This window comes from Rhodamnia argentea, chromosome 10, assembly GCF_020921035.1.
Source record: "Rhodamnia argentea isolate NSW1041297 chromosome 10, ASM2092103v1, whole genome shotgun sequence".
Classification (NCBI taxonomy): Eukaryota; Viridiplantae; Streptophyta; class Magnoliopsida; order Myrtales; family Myrtaceae; genus Rhodamnia; species Rhodamnia argentea.
In genome coordinates, this window is record NC_063159.1 from 21,108,974 (window position 1) to 21,123,842 (window position 14,869).

General features: G+C 42.0%; 2 protein-coding genes and 1 pseudogene across 3 annotated transcripts; 2 read left to right on the forward strand and 1 right to left on the reverse strand.

The window, feature by feature from the left end:
- Nucleotides 1-1,345: 1,345 nt before the first annotated feature.
- Nucleotides 1,346-5,692, forward strand: LOC115742345. 2 transcript variants are annotated; one of them, XM_030676573.2, is made up of 4 exons: nucleotides 1,346-1,543; nucleotides 1,583-2,355; nucleotides 3,248-3,452; nucleotides 4,882-5,692. In XM_030676573.2, the coding sequence occupies exons 1-4, from the start codon at nucleotides 1,378-1,380 to the stop codon at nucleotides 5,394-5,396; spliced, it is 1,659 nt and encodes a 552-aa protein (XP_030532433.1). In that variant the 5' UTR covers nucleotides 1,346-1,377; the 3' UTR covers nucleotides 5,397-5,692. The 2 variants fall into 2 exon arrangements, with proteins under 2 accessions (XP_030532433.1, XP_030532434.1); XM_030676574.2 differs by having other exon boundaries at nucleotides 1,346-2,355.
- A 2,789-nt stretch (nucleotides 5,693-8,481) lies between these two features.
- Nucleotides 8,482-9,579, reverse strand: LOC115742311 (ethylene-responsive transcription factor ERF024-like). Its single transcript, XM_030676533.2, has one exon. The coding sequence runs from the start codon at nucleotides 9,423-9,425 to the stop codon at nucleotides 8,862-8,864; it is 564 nt and encodes a 187-aa protein (XP_030532393.1). The 5' UTR covers nucleotides 9,426-9,579; the 3' UTR covers nucleotides 8,482-8,861.
- On the forward strand, nucleotides 9,528-14,368 carry LOC115742189 (annotated as a pseudogene).
- Nucleotides 14,369-14,869: the final 501 nt, after the last annotated feature.

Sequence of the window (14,869 nt, forward strand, 5' to 3'; positions counted from 1 at the left end):
TACAAGTACAATAAGTTTATAACTTTTTTGATACTTTTCCCTTCATATTTGTTTATGTAAACTTTTCCATCCCTTTTCGAGGAGATTTATATCCCTATTTAGTCTATATTTGGGATTTTTTTTGCTTGTATATTTTCGGGATTTCGCCTTCCTCGAGTTTTGTTGATGAATAAATCTAATTTTGAAGGAGATTAGAGGAGCTTTATGAAGATTTCAATCACGCATGTGTCGGATCTGTTCCCATTCAATCTTTTTGCTCTGCTTGGCAATGGTATTGAAGACGCCAAGCCTAGGAGTGCACCATTGAAAGGCAAAACCATAACAAAAGATGGAGATCTTGCTCTCCACAACCACCTCCCACCGTCGGCCGGCCAATACATTTTTCGGAAGTAGAAATTTTATGTCGTTATCAAACACATTTTTTTGCTCAGAAACTCATCCAGAAACAGAAATAGAAAAAACTATTTCTAGCCGTAAATCTATTTCTAAAACAGAATGGTTATCATTCACCCCTTAATCTTGTTTTGATGATTCCTTTTATTATTTGGAGCACGTTTTATTTTGTTTTAAAGTCGATCGTAATTTATCTTGACTTGTATTTTTTTTTTTGGCCGGAAATCTTGATTTGCGATTGAACTGTGATATTTTACTCATACAGTTGTACCCTAACTCGCTCTTCTGGAAATTAAAAAATTTGGGGATCCACCTGTTATATATTCCCTTCCGAATTCGGCGGGGCATGAGCTTCTTTACCTCATGGACGAATCAGCGTGAACAGAAACGAGACAGGCCATGGACATTGCCGTGCCGGATCCGATTCTCCATTAATCTTGTCCGCTACAGCCCCCGCACGGTCCACTTTAATTAATCCCGCCCTCCCATAATTCTTTACTAATCTCATCTTAATCACCCACCCCGTTTTTTGCCTTGATTTTCCAACCATCAGATTTCGCATTTTCATATATCGATCACAAAATTAATAGATTAATTGAAATGATAATATTTTATTTTTAACATCGAACATGATCAAGGGATGGCTCCCTTCGCAACCACCTACTCCAAAAATCTTTCTTTTTTTTTTTTCCTGCGACTTTAATGCGAAATTTCGAAACATATAATAAAAAATTTAGATGCGTACATATTAATGATGTCACTTAAAAAGTAGTGGGAAAATAAACTTGAATCCCTACCGATGCGCGACAGATTGGTCCCCACAGCCGAACCTCGACTTACTCGAATACTCAATTACCACCATCCATCATGTCAGTTTACTGTGAAATTATTTTACAGATCGACTTAACATTAATTTTTGTCTTTTGAATCATCAACTCTTCTCGTCCCTCTCTCCCCCTCTCTCTCTCCGCCAGCTTTCCTTATATGAATGCAGCTCTTTCGGCTTCGTTCTCTCCTTTTCAGCTCCACCTTTCACCGCAAAGTTGCAACCCAACCACCTCCACCTCCACCTCCACCTCCTCTTTGCTTTCTGGTGCTGAAATTCATACTCCTCCACAAAAGCTTTCAACCAATCTCTCTTCTCTCTCTCTCTCTCTCTCTCTCTCTGCATAATCATTTCTGGGCAGAGTCTCTCTGATTTCGACGACGACGACGATGATGGCTGAGAAGCACCTGCACGAATTGCTCCGAGAAGACCAAGAGCCCTTCCATCTCAAGAGCTACATCTCGGGCAGGCGTAAGGATTGCCTGCTCAAGAGCCCCAAGAAACGAAGACCCATCTCGCAAAACTCAAGCTTTGGCCACAATTTCTGCAAGAACCCATGCTTCTTCGCCTCCTCCCCAGACCCAACAAAATCCCCACTCTTCGATCCCCAGGCTCGAGCCCTGACGGATAAAAATGCCATTTTTCTCCACGTCCCGGCTAAAACAGCCGCTCTGCTTCTTGAAGCTGCTCTCAGAATTCACAACCACAACGAGGACAACCGCAACAGCAAGAACAAGAACAATCCTTCTTCTGCGAAAGCTGCAGGCGTTGGGATGTTCAGCTCGCTACTGAGAAGACTGTCGAAACAGCGGAAGATCAGAGGACAAGCGGAGGAGGAAGCTGGCGATCATGGGTCGAAGCTCTCGGTGAAGGACGTCCTGCGGCCGAGAAGATCTCTCCGTGCCAGCAAAGAAGACGACGACGAAGAGTTCATGGGTTCATTACTAGCAGAAAAACAGGTTGCTTTTGTCGCCAAATCAAGGGTAGGTGCGGAATCTTCTCGGCGTGATGATAATTTATCATCAAGCGAAAGCGAAAGCCCCCGTCCATTTATGCTCCAAAAGAGCCCGCCGTCGGGCCGCCGTACTCCGGAGTGCCGGTCGCCGGCGGCATCGCCTAGTCCCCGTGACCCGAAGGTTTGCGTTCGTTACACCCTATCACATTACTTTAATTTCATTAACATCAATCATATCTCCGTAATTCAGTTGCTTCAGTGTATGAGTTTATAGTTTGAGTCTGTCGGAGTTGACCCCGTGACTCTGCCGATTCATCTGGGTGCGCGCGGGACTCAACTCGCTGTCGGTGACAAAGAATCCTAGGTGTTTGGACTTTTCTATAGAGCAAATCAGAAAAAATTGGAGTGTAGGCCAAATTTTTTTTTTTTTTTTTTTTGGGATTTCGCCCTGCGATTTCAGGACGAAATTGGTGAATAGTCACTTTCCCTGTTTAGCATAAGCGTCGCTTTGGTGGTCGAAAGTGGGAATAATTCTTGCTTGCAATTGAAAAATCGTACTTTAGATCGTGCTTGGCCCATGCAAAACGGCCTTTGAAACCCCCGTTTTGTCTAGAAAAATTGTTTTCTTGAAAACGACAAGTTGGGCTGTCTTTTTCCAAAATTTTATTTATTTTTCTGTCGGAATCCCACCAATACATATCCGACATCCGCTTGCCATAATGCCATCAGGGTTAGTTTTTCTTGATTTAGCATTTTGTCTGAAAAAAAAGAGGTTGATTAGATAAGCATAATTAGAGAGGTATTCAACGTCCGATCCAACCACCACTAATTATTCTGGTCAAGTTGAGGTTGCGATGCCAAATTTGTCTTCTCCATGTCATTTGGGCATGCATGTCTTGCACTGATGGTGGTTTTCCTCTAGCTGAAGAAGAGCAATGACTATGTTTATAGCCTTATTCTCTTGCACTGATGGTGGACCTCATATACAAATTCTAGTTTTTTCCATTACTAGTGTTTCTAATTTGCTGCGAACGAAGAGTAACGCGAACTAATGACAATGTTTGTACAACCAGGACGAGGACAATCGCGAAGCAATGAGCTTGAAGAAATTCGTGTCACGAGAAGCGGTGGAGGAGGAGGAAGAGAAGGAACAGTGCAGTCCGGTGTCGGTGTTGGACCGTTCGTTCAAGGACGATGAGGCGGAGCACACCAACGAGGATTACAATGGCGATGAAGACTGTGCATTCGACTACGAGGGCAGCTACGCCCTCGTACAAAGTACGTATCAAAGCACTGTCTCTCTCTATCTCTCTCACGTACAGTTCTAGTAAATCAGTACTATTTAAATCTTTCCAAGTTTTGTACGTTTCGCGACTTGGTTGTGTGGTCCCCATCCATCAACCTATTCGCGTGGTACGTATGAGCAAATTGAGCGTTCTTTCTGTTTGTTTTTTTATTTTTTTGGATTCATCTGTTTGGGGCCTTTGGCGATGCATTGGCGGTCAATTTCATGTGATCGAGTTGATTTTTCTTTTGGACCGACGAATTGATGTTTGAACGGTAGTATCTGGGGTGGGGTCTGACGAGCGGATCGCTGTACTCTGAAATCCCCTTCACACAAGACTAGACGACGACTATGCACGCATGATTGGACACGAGCACATTGATTCTGTCTCAGGATCATCTGACTTAGATGTTCATACGATTCATGAGCAAGAAAACTGAAGAAAGTATGAATCTGTGTCTGTGTGCGAAACTGTGTCTTAACTGAGGTTTAGCAGTGTGAAGCTGCATTTTCGTTAATTCGATACCGAGATTGAAATGCCTTGATCTGTCGTAAGGAAAAACATGAGCTCAATTTTCCTGTGCAGTACTTCTAAAGTTGCATCCTATAGAAATTTCATCCTTTTTGATCAACATCCTAGCCCACTTTTACACCAGATTTTTTGCTGTGCTTTTAGTTCCAAAAGCCAAAGTTGCAGGAGTTCATTTTATTCCTTTTGATGATAGCAACTGTTTAAAGTTACGGAATCTTATCAAGTGCGAGGATTTTGAATTATATTTTGGAATTGTTCCCATAACAAAAAGTTTTGACCACTAGCCTAAAAAAAAAATCCTTAAAATGATTCCTGATGCTCTTATTCATAATCATTACTATGCTAGTCCCACACGCTCTGATGGTGGGAAGAACAGATCTTTTAATAATTGTTCCAGTTGCTTTATATGGACATACAACCCTGCAATCATTTCCCTCATCTCTTCAGAAACATATCCTCTTGGAGTGGACCTCACCACATACTTGATGGTGCTCTGCTTTGATTCTGATCATCTGTCAGCAGCACATAAATATAGTGGAACCACCCATTTTGCCAATTTTCATTGCCCTGTTTTATGAATGACAGTACCAAATAATGATAATAACAATAAAAATTGTATCTTTGGTGTGCATTGAGGTGGGTTTGGACTGCACAGGAAGATTAAAAATTTAGAGATGGGCCTCAGGTGTGGTTGATTTGATTTACTCTGTACTTGGATCCTGTGCTGTACTCACAAATTGGAGGAAGTTTGGCAAAGTTGTGAGTCTTAAATGTAGAGGGCCCCTCATGTGAAGTACTAGGAATCGTTTTCAAAATCTTCCTCAATCCAGACAGTCAATTTTTTTGTTTTTTATAATCATGTGGAAATTAACAAACTCATTAAATTTCAGGAACAAAGCAGCAGCTCCTGCAGAAACTTTACAGATTCGAGAGGCTTGCGGAGCTAGATCCGGTTGAGCTGGAGAAGCGAATGCTGGAGCAGATCAGCGACGAGGAAGATGGCCCAGAAGAGGTGATGTCTAAGTATCATGATGACGATTTTGAACCCGTGAGCATAGAAAAAGGCCGTGATGGTTTCGCCAAACGATCCCTGATCAGGCCGAGCCTTCGTGCCCTGAGGAATGCGAGAGCCCCAAGTGAGATGAGGAGGCTAATCATTGACGAGGACAAGCAAGGACAGCAGGCTTATGTGGTGGGGTCATGGAAGGGGGTTGATTTTAGCACCATTGACATGATGGTGGATCAAGATTTCATCAGAGATGAGGCCGATGGACTATGGCAGAGGAGCAATAACAACAAGGACCAGGTGGGGGACACTGCAACAGAGATAGAGCTTGCTATTTTCGGATCATTGGTACAAGAACTGTCAGAGGAATTATCATGTGGTTCTGGCAGCAAGTCTTAGGGAAAGGTGGAAGCTTTTATTTGAAATGTCGAAGCTAGTTCCCACCCGCCTGTTGAGTTGAGTTCTGGTTGACGTTCACTTGAAGAGGATTTGAAAAAACTGAAGCAGTTGGTTTGGGGAGGGATAGAGACTTAACACACTGTGGATCATCTGGGGAAAAGGGAACAGAAGGAAACAAGAAAGAAAAGAGAGACATTTAGTGGAATGAGAGGATCTTAAATTGGTGTAGCCTGTACCTTTTTGGGTCCATCCATGTATATATTTGAATAGTTAAGCAATGGAGAATGTGGTATGAATGCTGAGAGGCATGGCGTGCAGCAATTGTTTCCCACCCTTCACACAAATCAGAATGGCATCACTTCTCTGATCTATGGAACCGAATCTATTGAGTATTTACGGTGGTTCTCTAGCACTGACTTGTCGATCACCGGACAAAAGCTTTCTCTTCAAGTACAGGCCACTTTCTCTTTCGTGTGTTCACAACTGAGATTACGAGCTCAAAACTAAGCTGTAGCCTGTTATAGACAGTAATCTCTCCAACCACCAGCTGCTTGAAACTCAGACGAGTCAGTTTCTACCTTACATTAAATCGTGAAAACAACAATCAGCCGACAGATTAAGCTATAGGCCAGTTGCAAACAGTATTGCTCGAAACCTCTCTCGAATTTCCAAGTCCTCGTGCTTTTCATATATGGCCGGCGTCATCATTCAGCACGAGCTTTGATTTACTTTTATACCATTCTGTCGCTCCACGAGAAATTTATGGTCAAATTCTTCGTAAAACACACATTCAGATCTTTCCCTCAGTCTGGGATATCAATGAGATCTCTTATAGAAGGCAGGTCTTGGTCCTATAGTCTCATGAATCTCCAAGGTGACCACCCGTGAGTTTTGGCTAGAAAAACTTTGGGTCTTCAACTTTGAAACTCAAGCTTCGTGAAAGCCTCATATGTCAAGTTCAGGTTGCCATAGTTGTCAGTTCACTGCACGCTTTTTACTAGATTTATCAAAATGGATCTTAAATCCATTTCTTAATCCATATATGATGGACTGAATTGTTTTATATATATAAATTATATTCAATAAATGAATTTAAACATAATATGACTATTAAAAGGGACATAAATGAGTTGCAAGTGCATCATAAATGGGATTACTACTTATTTAAATCCAACCTACCTCTATGACTCTTCCTTCATTCTCTCTTGCCCGCAACTAATCTTGCACTCACTCAGTCTCCATTCTCACCTCAATTTATGGGTCACTAAATTTGCATTGCAATAAATAAATTGTAAACGAATTCAATGGATCAATTTGGGTTGGACTATTTATGACTTGATCCTAAACGGATCTGATTTTGACCAGTATAAAGGTCATCACTTATCATTTTCAACTTGTGAAAAGCTCAGAATGTAGTGCTTCTGCAACATTATTCAGCTTATGCTCTTTTTGTTACTCGAACAAGTTTAAGCTTGTAAATCGCTATGATGATTTCCAACTATCTCATCGTCACAAAGGACACAATGTTAAGAAACTAGGAAACGAGAACCTCCTCTTCTCTTTATTCTGTTTCCAACCGAAAGCAAGCATCAAAAACAAAAGGAGGAAAACCAAAAGCCACTTTGACATACACGTGGGAGAAGAATTTGGAAATCATCGACCAATAATAGAAGTTCATTTTTCTAAAATCAACATCAGGTTTTCGTAGAATTCTAGTGATCCGCGGTAAAACATACCAATTTTTGGTGCCGTAAGTTTCAAAATAATTTGATTAGTGTCAAATTACTGTTGGCCAAAAAAAAAAAAAAGACCCATGATTTTTTTTTCTTCAGGTAACTTGTTTAAGTTACCACTGAAATTTGTGTGAAATTACCAACTTAATTTATAATTTACAGGGTACCAATTTTGTATAAACTCATCACCCTTTATTTGCATATTATATGGACAATTCAAATTTATCTCTTAATGAAATAATTTACCAGTTGAACTTAGAGCGGTTTACCAACTTTTGTTAGGATGAATTACCAACTTGTTTTGTGTTATCAACTCCTATTGCAGTTATTTACCAAGTTTATATTTCTTCAAGTTACCAACATTTTTTTCTTTGTTTTACTATCTTCTATTTGAGGGAGAATTGCAAATTCGGTCCTAAACTTATGGTACAATTCAAATTCAGTACTAAAATTTTCAATTGAAACAGTATGGTCCTAAACCTTGAAGTGAAAATTCAATCCAGTCCTCCCAGCCGAGTCTTGCCCGAAATTTCTGACCTCGCCGATTCATTCATTGCTGGTAGTGTGTGTGTGTGTCTATATATATATTGGGGGCAGTGTGACTAGAATGCTACATCAGATTTTTTTTTTCGTGCTTACACCTGTTTTTTCGCTTCCCCCACTGCTTGGCAAGGGCCAAGCCTGGAGATCTTAGTGAGCTCAGCGAATCCTCCTCCATGGCCGTCGAGTTTGTGGCCATTGAGATATTGGTGAGCTCGAGAGCCACGACCGAGCCTCCACATCTGGAGGTTCAACGGCTTGCTGTGAAGCCTAAATCTGGATGGTTGGCAAGCCTTCTCAACCAGGTCTGACCCATTTACCATCGAGGCCGGAGGAGGGGAACTCTACGGCAGTGATTTCGAATTTTGCAACAGGAACCAATTCCAAGGAAAGAGAACATGTTTTTCAAATTGTGTATTTTTTCGTGAAAAAGCGGAGCTTAGATTGTCATGTCCTTGTAACAGTCCGTGGCCCAAGAATTGGTTAAGATGCCACATAGAGAAGTGGGCAAACGAGAGTGTATTCATCAACGAAACTGGTAAGGGCGAACGAATTTGCTTAAACTAACGATGCACCACAGCTTCATAAGAAAGAAACTATCAAACCCTAAGTTCAAAGCTTCGATTATAAATCCCTTGACTAAAGTTCTTTGCCTTCCTTGTAGCACACATAAAGATCGTGCCACTACATTATTATGTTTCCACTTTAAGCAAACCTTAAATATAATGGTTGCTTAAGGCTCACATGAGATTGTTGCTGAATGCTCTTAAATTTCCACTCCCAACCTTTGCCAATGTAAAAAGAGAAAGTAACATCAATCACAATTACATAGTAACACATGCAAAATAAATATTTATATAAGGAACTTATATTTACATTGCAGCAATTCCCCATTTTCCCACAACATTTCAAAATATAAAGAAGTTAAAGTTACTAAAAAGAGCCACTCTCTTCATTTTGCTTCCATTACTCTTATCGTTATGAGGATTTAGCTATATTTTTGTTTTATGTGGAGATAATTAACTGGTTTTTCTTCATTATTAATATGTTTTCCGTGGAAAAATTAGCATCTACAGGCAATACCAATAGAATGACTTGTCACCCTATCAATATTACTCCTGAACTGACCAAATTTTCCATGGAAAAGCATAGATAATGAAGTCATTTATTATTACTATTATTTTGATATAAATTAAGGGAACCTCCACAGGTTGTGAGAACCGCCGCCCTCGGAGCCACCGTCGTCCCTGGAAACACCCAAATGAGGAGGGCTGAGAAGCATCCCCTCTGCCATGTCTTCGATGACATTGGGCATGTTAAATAACATCTCCTCGTCCACAAAACCATCGTCGGGAACAACCACGGAATCATCCCCTTCCACCAACACCCGATGGTTCCCACTCCTCTCGCCCGCTCTGCTCCAAAGCAAGCCATCCCCGGCCGCCCCAACCGCAGCGGCGGCACTGGCAGCGGCCATCTGGATGTCGTGGGATGAGGAGGAGGCGGGGATGGGCAGTGATGCCGCCCAGCTCGGGAAGTTCAGCTCGGCTTCTCGGCCCTTGAGGGCTAGGGCAGCCACGTCATAGGCGACCGCCGCCATCTCGGGAGTTGGGAAGGTCCCGAGCCATATCCTGGTGGGCTTCTTGGGCTCGCGGATCTCCGAAACCCATTTCCCGCTGCTGCGGCAGCGCACTCCTTTGTAAGGCGGGCGGCGGTCCGAGGAGGTGGAGGCATCTTTGGGACGCGAAGAACTCATCGAGGTTGTTGTGAGTTGGAAAATGCGACGGTAGGGATACAAGCTGCTGGAGGGTGAGAGGGATGCGGTGGCCGACGATGGGAGGAGCCATTTTAATGGTGGATGGGTTGTGGGAGCAAAAATCTGAGCAGAGTGAGGAGATGCAAACCAGTTGTGGATGAACTGCAATCTGAAGAGAGCGGGGGTGTAAGCCAGAATGCTATGTTGGAGGTCTGGGTTGTAATGCCCTTTTTAGCACCAAAACCCTAATTTCAATCTTATTTGGCTTGATGGTGACGCTTAGCCATCTTCTTAACTGAGCAAAATTATCAGGGCCAGAGAGAAAAAGGTAGGACTATAACGCAAATGCGAATCTAAATCTGCAGTGAAATCAATGTAACTTGATCGTGTTACGCATTATCATCGTCCATGTTGTCCGTTTGCTAATTACGATACATAGGCTCCTTTTGTTTCATTGAAAATGAATCATTTAGAAAATATTGTCCGAAGAACAATCGTTTCGTATCAATTACAAAAACGAATGAACGCGAATCATGTCCATTGTCTACGAAAATGTATGGATATGAATTGTCATCAATAATAAAAACATTTCCATTGACTAATTATTTCAATCGATACAAACAATCATTTTTCAAAAAATATTTTTCTAATCATTTATTTTTCGCAAAATAAATGGTATAGATTAGTGGTAGCGTACCTATATGTGAATGTCCGTTCACTGTAGACAAAGAACCAATCATTGGGCTTTCTACGAAGCCAAAATTGTACATGGATGTGAAATTTCTTAGTTCTGTCTGACTACAGGCAAGTGACTTGATGAACTCACAAAGAAAAGTTCAAGCGTAGGTGTGTATGTATGTGTGCGTGTGTGTGTCTATATATATATTGTTCTCTATATCCTGTACATACATTCGGTAAATATTACAACGGGCAAAAACTAATGATATCTCAGAGACGGTAGTGTTTCGTCTCTATTGGAGGAAATATCCTGTAACTAGACTTTTCATTGGTACTTACATGCTTTTATATAATCCACAAGTGTAAACTTAGCTTGAGAAAATACCCAAAAAGATGAATATTAAAAATAAAACCTGACCCTAGCTAAGCCTATGGCATCAGTCCACATCTCCTCTTCCCCTCTCTACTCTCTCTCTCTCTCGCTCGCCGTGATCTCAGTCAACAGCTGTATCTGAAGGTGATCTCAGATCATCAGCCCATAACCTGTAATCTCCAGTCTAGGGTTGGCTGAGGTCGCACAAGGTTACGTTAAACCTCCGGTCGAACTTTTTCGGTTGAGTCAATCTTTGGGACATAAATGATTTGAGATTCATTTTCACACAAGTTATCTTCATCACCGATAATAAGTAGCTATAATCTTGTCGAAAGAGATCTACACAGCCTATGCACCATGCCCAAGTTCTGTTCATAGCCACCGCATATGCTTATTTGTCGAGTGGTATGCGCTTCGGAAACCAAGTCCCCAACTTGATCCAATAATCATCCACAAATCTCCTAATCTCGAAGTGAACGTTCTGCGTTTGATCGAATCACGGAAGTGGACATAATCCGATGGATGGGAATGCTGGACCCCCTTGCCACTATGAAAAAACAAGAATAAATGCATAGATAAATGTCTTGCCCGGTGCTGTTAGGTGTGGCAACCACCACTAGAGTTGAATGGAGTCACGTTGGAAAGAGACAGAAAGAGATCAAGGCATAAAATGAAAGATGAGGTTCGTCGCACGGTTTTGGGATCAATTGTCAAGCACAACGTTTTCTGATGGAGAAAGCCGAATCACTGTCTTTTATGTTTTCAAGGATGTAATAGATGGAAGTACAGACCATGGTTTTTTCAAACCGATTTTGGCGATAATCTAATGAAGCAAGTGGTGGGTTCTTTTTGTTTTTTCCTTCATAAAATCGCTCTTAAATTTAATCAAAGAAAGTTCAACAATACACTCAATGGGTTTCGGAACACGATAAAGCCAAAAGACCTCGAGGACAATAAAAAACCCAATTACTCGATAGATTATTTTTCCTTTGGGCTTTAGCAACCCAATCAGCCACCTTATTTGCATATCTATTAATATGGGTCATCTTTAATTTTGAGTAAGGCCCCCAAAGAAGATGGGCTTCGCTGATAAGCAAGCGGAGACTCTAGCTAACTTTAGTTTGATCTCTAAGGCCACGTATCATATCTAAGTGACATGTTTCTACTTCCAAGTCTTCTCCTGCATGGGTGAGGTAGCCATGGGTGCCTGCGCAGTTAATTAAAGCTTCATGGACGGCAATGTCGGAGATAACAGTCTTGCTCGAAACCCTAAAGCAAGTGGTGGGCTTGACTTGTTATAAATGAGAGGAAATCTCCACCTTGCTCCCATTTTCTCATTATGTACAAAGAAAAATGCTTTCCTGACAGTATCGTTAGGGACAATATAATCTTAACTGTAGATCCACATTCATTATCGCATGTTTTGCATTAAACACTCATTGATTGAGAGATCGTGTGGTCAGAAATAACTGACAATATTGTCAGATTGTTAGGTTAGCGACTTCCATATACAAAATTTAAAATGTCTTAGAATGGTTCTTTTTCCAAATTTGGCAATAATCTACGGAAGCAAGTGGTGGGCTTGACTTGCTATAAACAAGAGAAAATCCCCTCATTGCTCCAAATTCCTAGTCTGCTCATATAAAATTAGTTTTTGTTAATTTTTTACCAATGTTGGCAATAATCTAATAAAGGTAAAATTTCAAATAATGGCCTCAAGTTCCCTTATTTGAAGTGCCTTTATTTTTCAAATAAGGGCATGAAGTGTAACTTATTTGAAATAAGGGCATAAAGTACTCTCATTATTTTAAAAAGGGCATGACCAAGGTTATTTTAATGATTTACATTTTTTGAAATTTATATCTTATTTTTTGTTTTTTTTCCTTTAAAAAAGGGAACGGGGGTGGCCTCATAGGCCACAAGCCTCTTCAAGGCGGGGCCGCCCTCGCTAGAGCTAGAGTGGGCGAGCCTACCCTAGACAACTATAGGCGAGGGTCGGCCTAGCTCGTGGTCGGGGAGGGCGGCCCTCGCCACGTCGGGTGAGGACTTGCCTTGCCTAGGTGATCATCAATGGCAGTAGGCCATCGGCGAAAAAGAAAAAAAAAAAGGAAAAAATAAAAAATAGAAAAAAGGAGAAAAATAAAAATGTAAATGACGAAAATACCCTAGGTTAAGTATTTCTTTGAAGCAATGAGTGCACTTGGCACCCTTATTTGAAATAAGGCCCACTTGAGATCTTTATTTGAGAAAATGACACTTCAAATTCTTGTTTGGGATTTTCCCTCTAATAAAGCAAGCGGTGGCCTTGACTTGCTATGATTTAGAGAAAATCTCCACCTCGTTCCCATTTTCTTATAACACACAAAATATAAAATGTCTTAGAATGTATTTTCTTTTGGGAAAATTGTAAATAAGAGCCTGAAGTGTTCTCATTTTCTCAAATAAAAGCTTGAAGTGGATCTTGTTTTAAAGAAGGGTCTAAAGTATTTTTTTTGTTTCAAAGAAGAGCATAGTCAAAAGGCATTTTCGTATTTTAGTGTTTTTAATTTTTTTTCCTTTTTTTTTTTGTTTTCCTTTCTTTTCATTTTTCTTCTTTCTTTCTCCTCCCCCAGCCAATGCTGGCCTCAGGTGAAAGCCACCCACGCTATCATAGGGCGACCCCTCGCCCGTGCTGGCGTCGCCATCACTGGCCAGCCTCTGGCAAGCCTCGCCATAGATCTATTTAAGACATGGTGGTGATGGTCAATGGTGTACAGTTTTAACGCATGACGATTTTTTGGCATTTGTATAGATGAGCTCATCGCCAATGCTGCCTACATCGGTACTCTTGGGAAGGGTATCCTAGCTGCTGATGAAACGACTGAAGCCATCAGCAATTTGTTGTCCAGCATCGGTGTTGAAAATGTCGAGACCAACAGGCGTGGCAATCGCGAACTCCTCTTTACCGCTCCCGGAGCTCTCCAGTGCCTTAGCGGCGTCATTCTGGTTGAGGAAACTCTATATCAGAAGACTGCCGATGGTCAGTGTTCTCAATAGTAGCTAATTTAGATAATCTTTTTAGCTGTATGTTGCCCTTGATCCATTTATCAAGCATGGAAAATTCAGCTGTCTCGAAATGAGTACATAAGAAGCTCATCAAGATGACTGTGTTCAAGCAGGTAAGCCCTTCGCTGATGTCCTGAAAGAAGGTGGAGTACTTCCTGGCATTAAGGTCGACAGTGGCACGGTTGAGCTCGCCGGCACAAATGGCGAGACCACCACTCGATGGCCTTGCTCAGCGATGCCAACAATACCATGCAGCCGGTGCTCGCTTTGCCAAACGGCGTGCCGTGCTCAAGATTGGCCCAACCGAGCCATCTCAGCTTGCTATAAACGAGAACGCAAATGGATTGGCGAGGTACGCCGTTATCTGCCAGGAGAACGGGCTGGTCCCCATTGTGGAGCCCGATGTCTTGGTTGATGGTTCCCACAGCATTGACAGGTGCGCCGAGGTGAGCGAGCCTGTTCTCGCCGCTTTGTACAAGGCCCTAAATGACCACCGTGTGCTCCTTGAGGGAAGCTTGTTGAAGCTCGACATGGTCACCCCTGGATCGGACGTCCCGAAGGATGCTCCCGGAGGTCATTGCTGAGTACAGCATCTGTGCCCTGCTGCCGTTCCGGCCATCGTGTTCTTGTCTGGCGGGAAGAGCGAGGAGGTGGCTGCTCTCAACCTCAATGCCATGAACAAGCTCGAGGGCAAAAAGCCATGGAGCCTCTCCTTCTCAAGGTACAGGCGACAATGCTCAGAAGATGCAAGGCGAACTCGGAGGCGGTTCTCGGAACTTACAAGGGCGACGCTGAACTCGGCGAAAGCGCTTCAGAGTCTCTTCATGTCAGGGACTACAAGTACTAAATGGCGGATCTAGGCTTCGCAATACTACTATTTGTGCTTCGTTTGATGCAAGGATTACCCACCGCGCGGTAGAATAATGAGATTCCGGTGTTAGAAATGGGATTTAAAATCACTTTTCATTGTGGAATTTGAGAACTCTTGGCCGTTTTCATGTTGCTTGCTTTATGTTTATTTATTGTTCTGAGGAAGAATACATTTTTGTGCGTTTGTTTGCAGTGGCGATCAACCCTTGAGACAATCGTACCATCTCCGGGCCCCTGTATAGGCGTTGGCACCTTAAATTCCCAGGTTGGAATTTTTCCAACACACGTAATTTGGAGTTTGTTTGTCCTAAAAATTACTTTGCTGATCACGTACATGCAAAGCAGTGAAAATCCTCACTTCATACTCGCATTTGTAAGCGCCATTGAGCATCCGCGATATGAGTGCCTATTCCAGACCTCAACTTTTCTTGATCGTCAGTCATCTTTTTAACGCACATGGACTACATTTGCGTAAGAG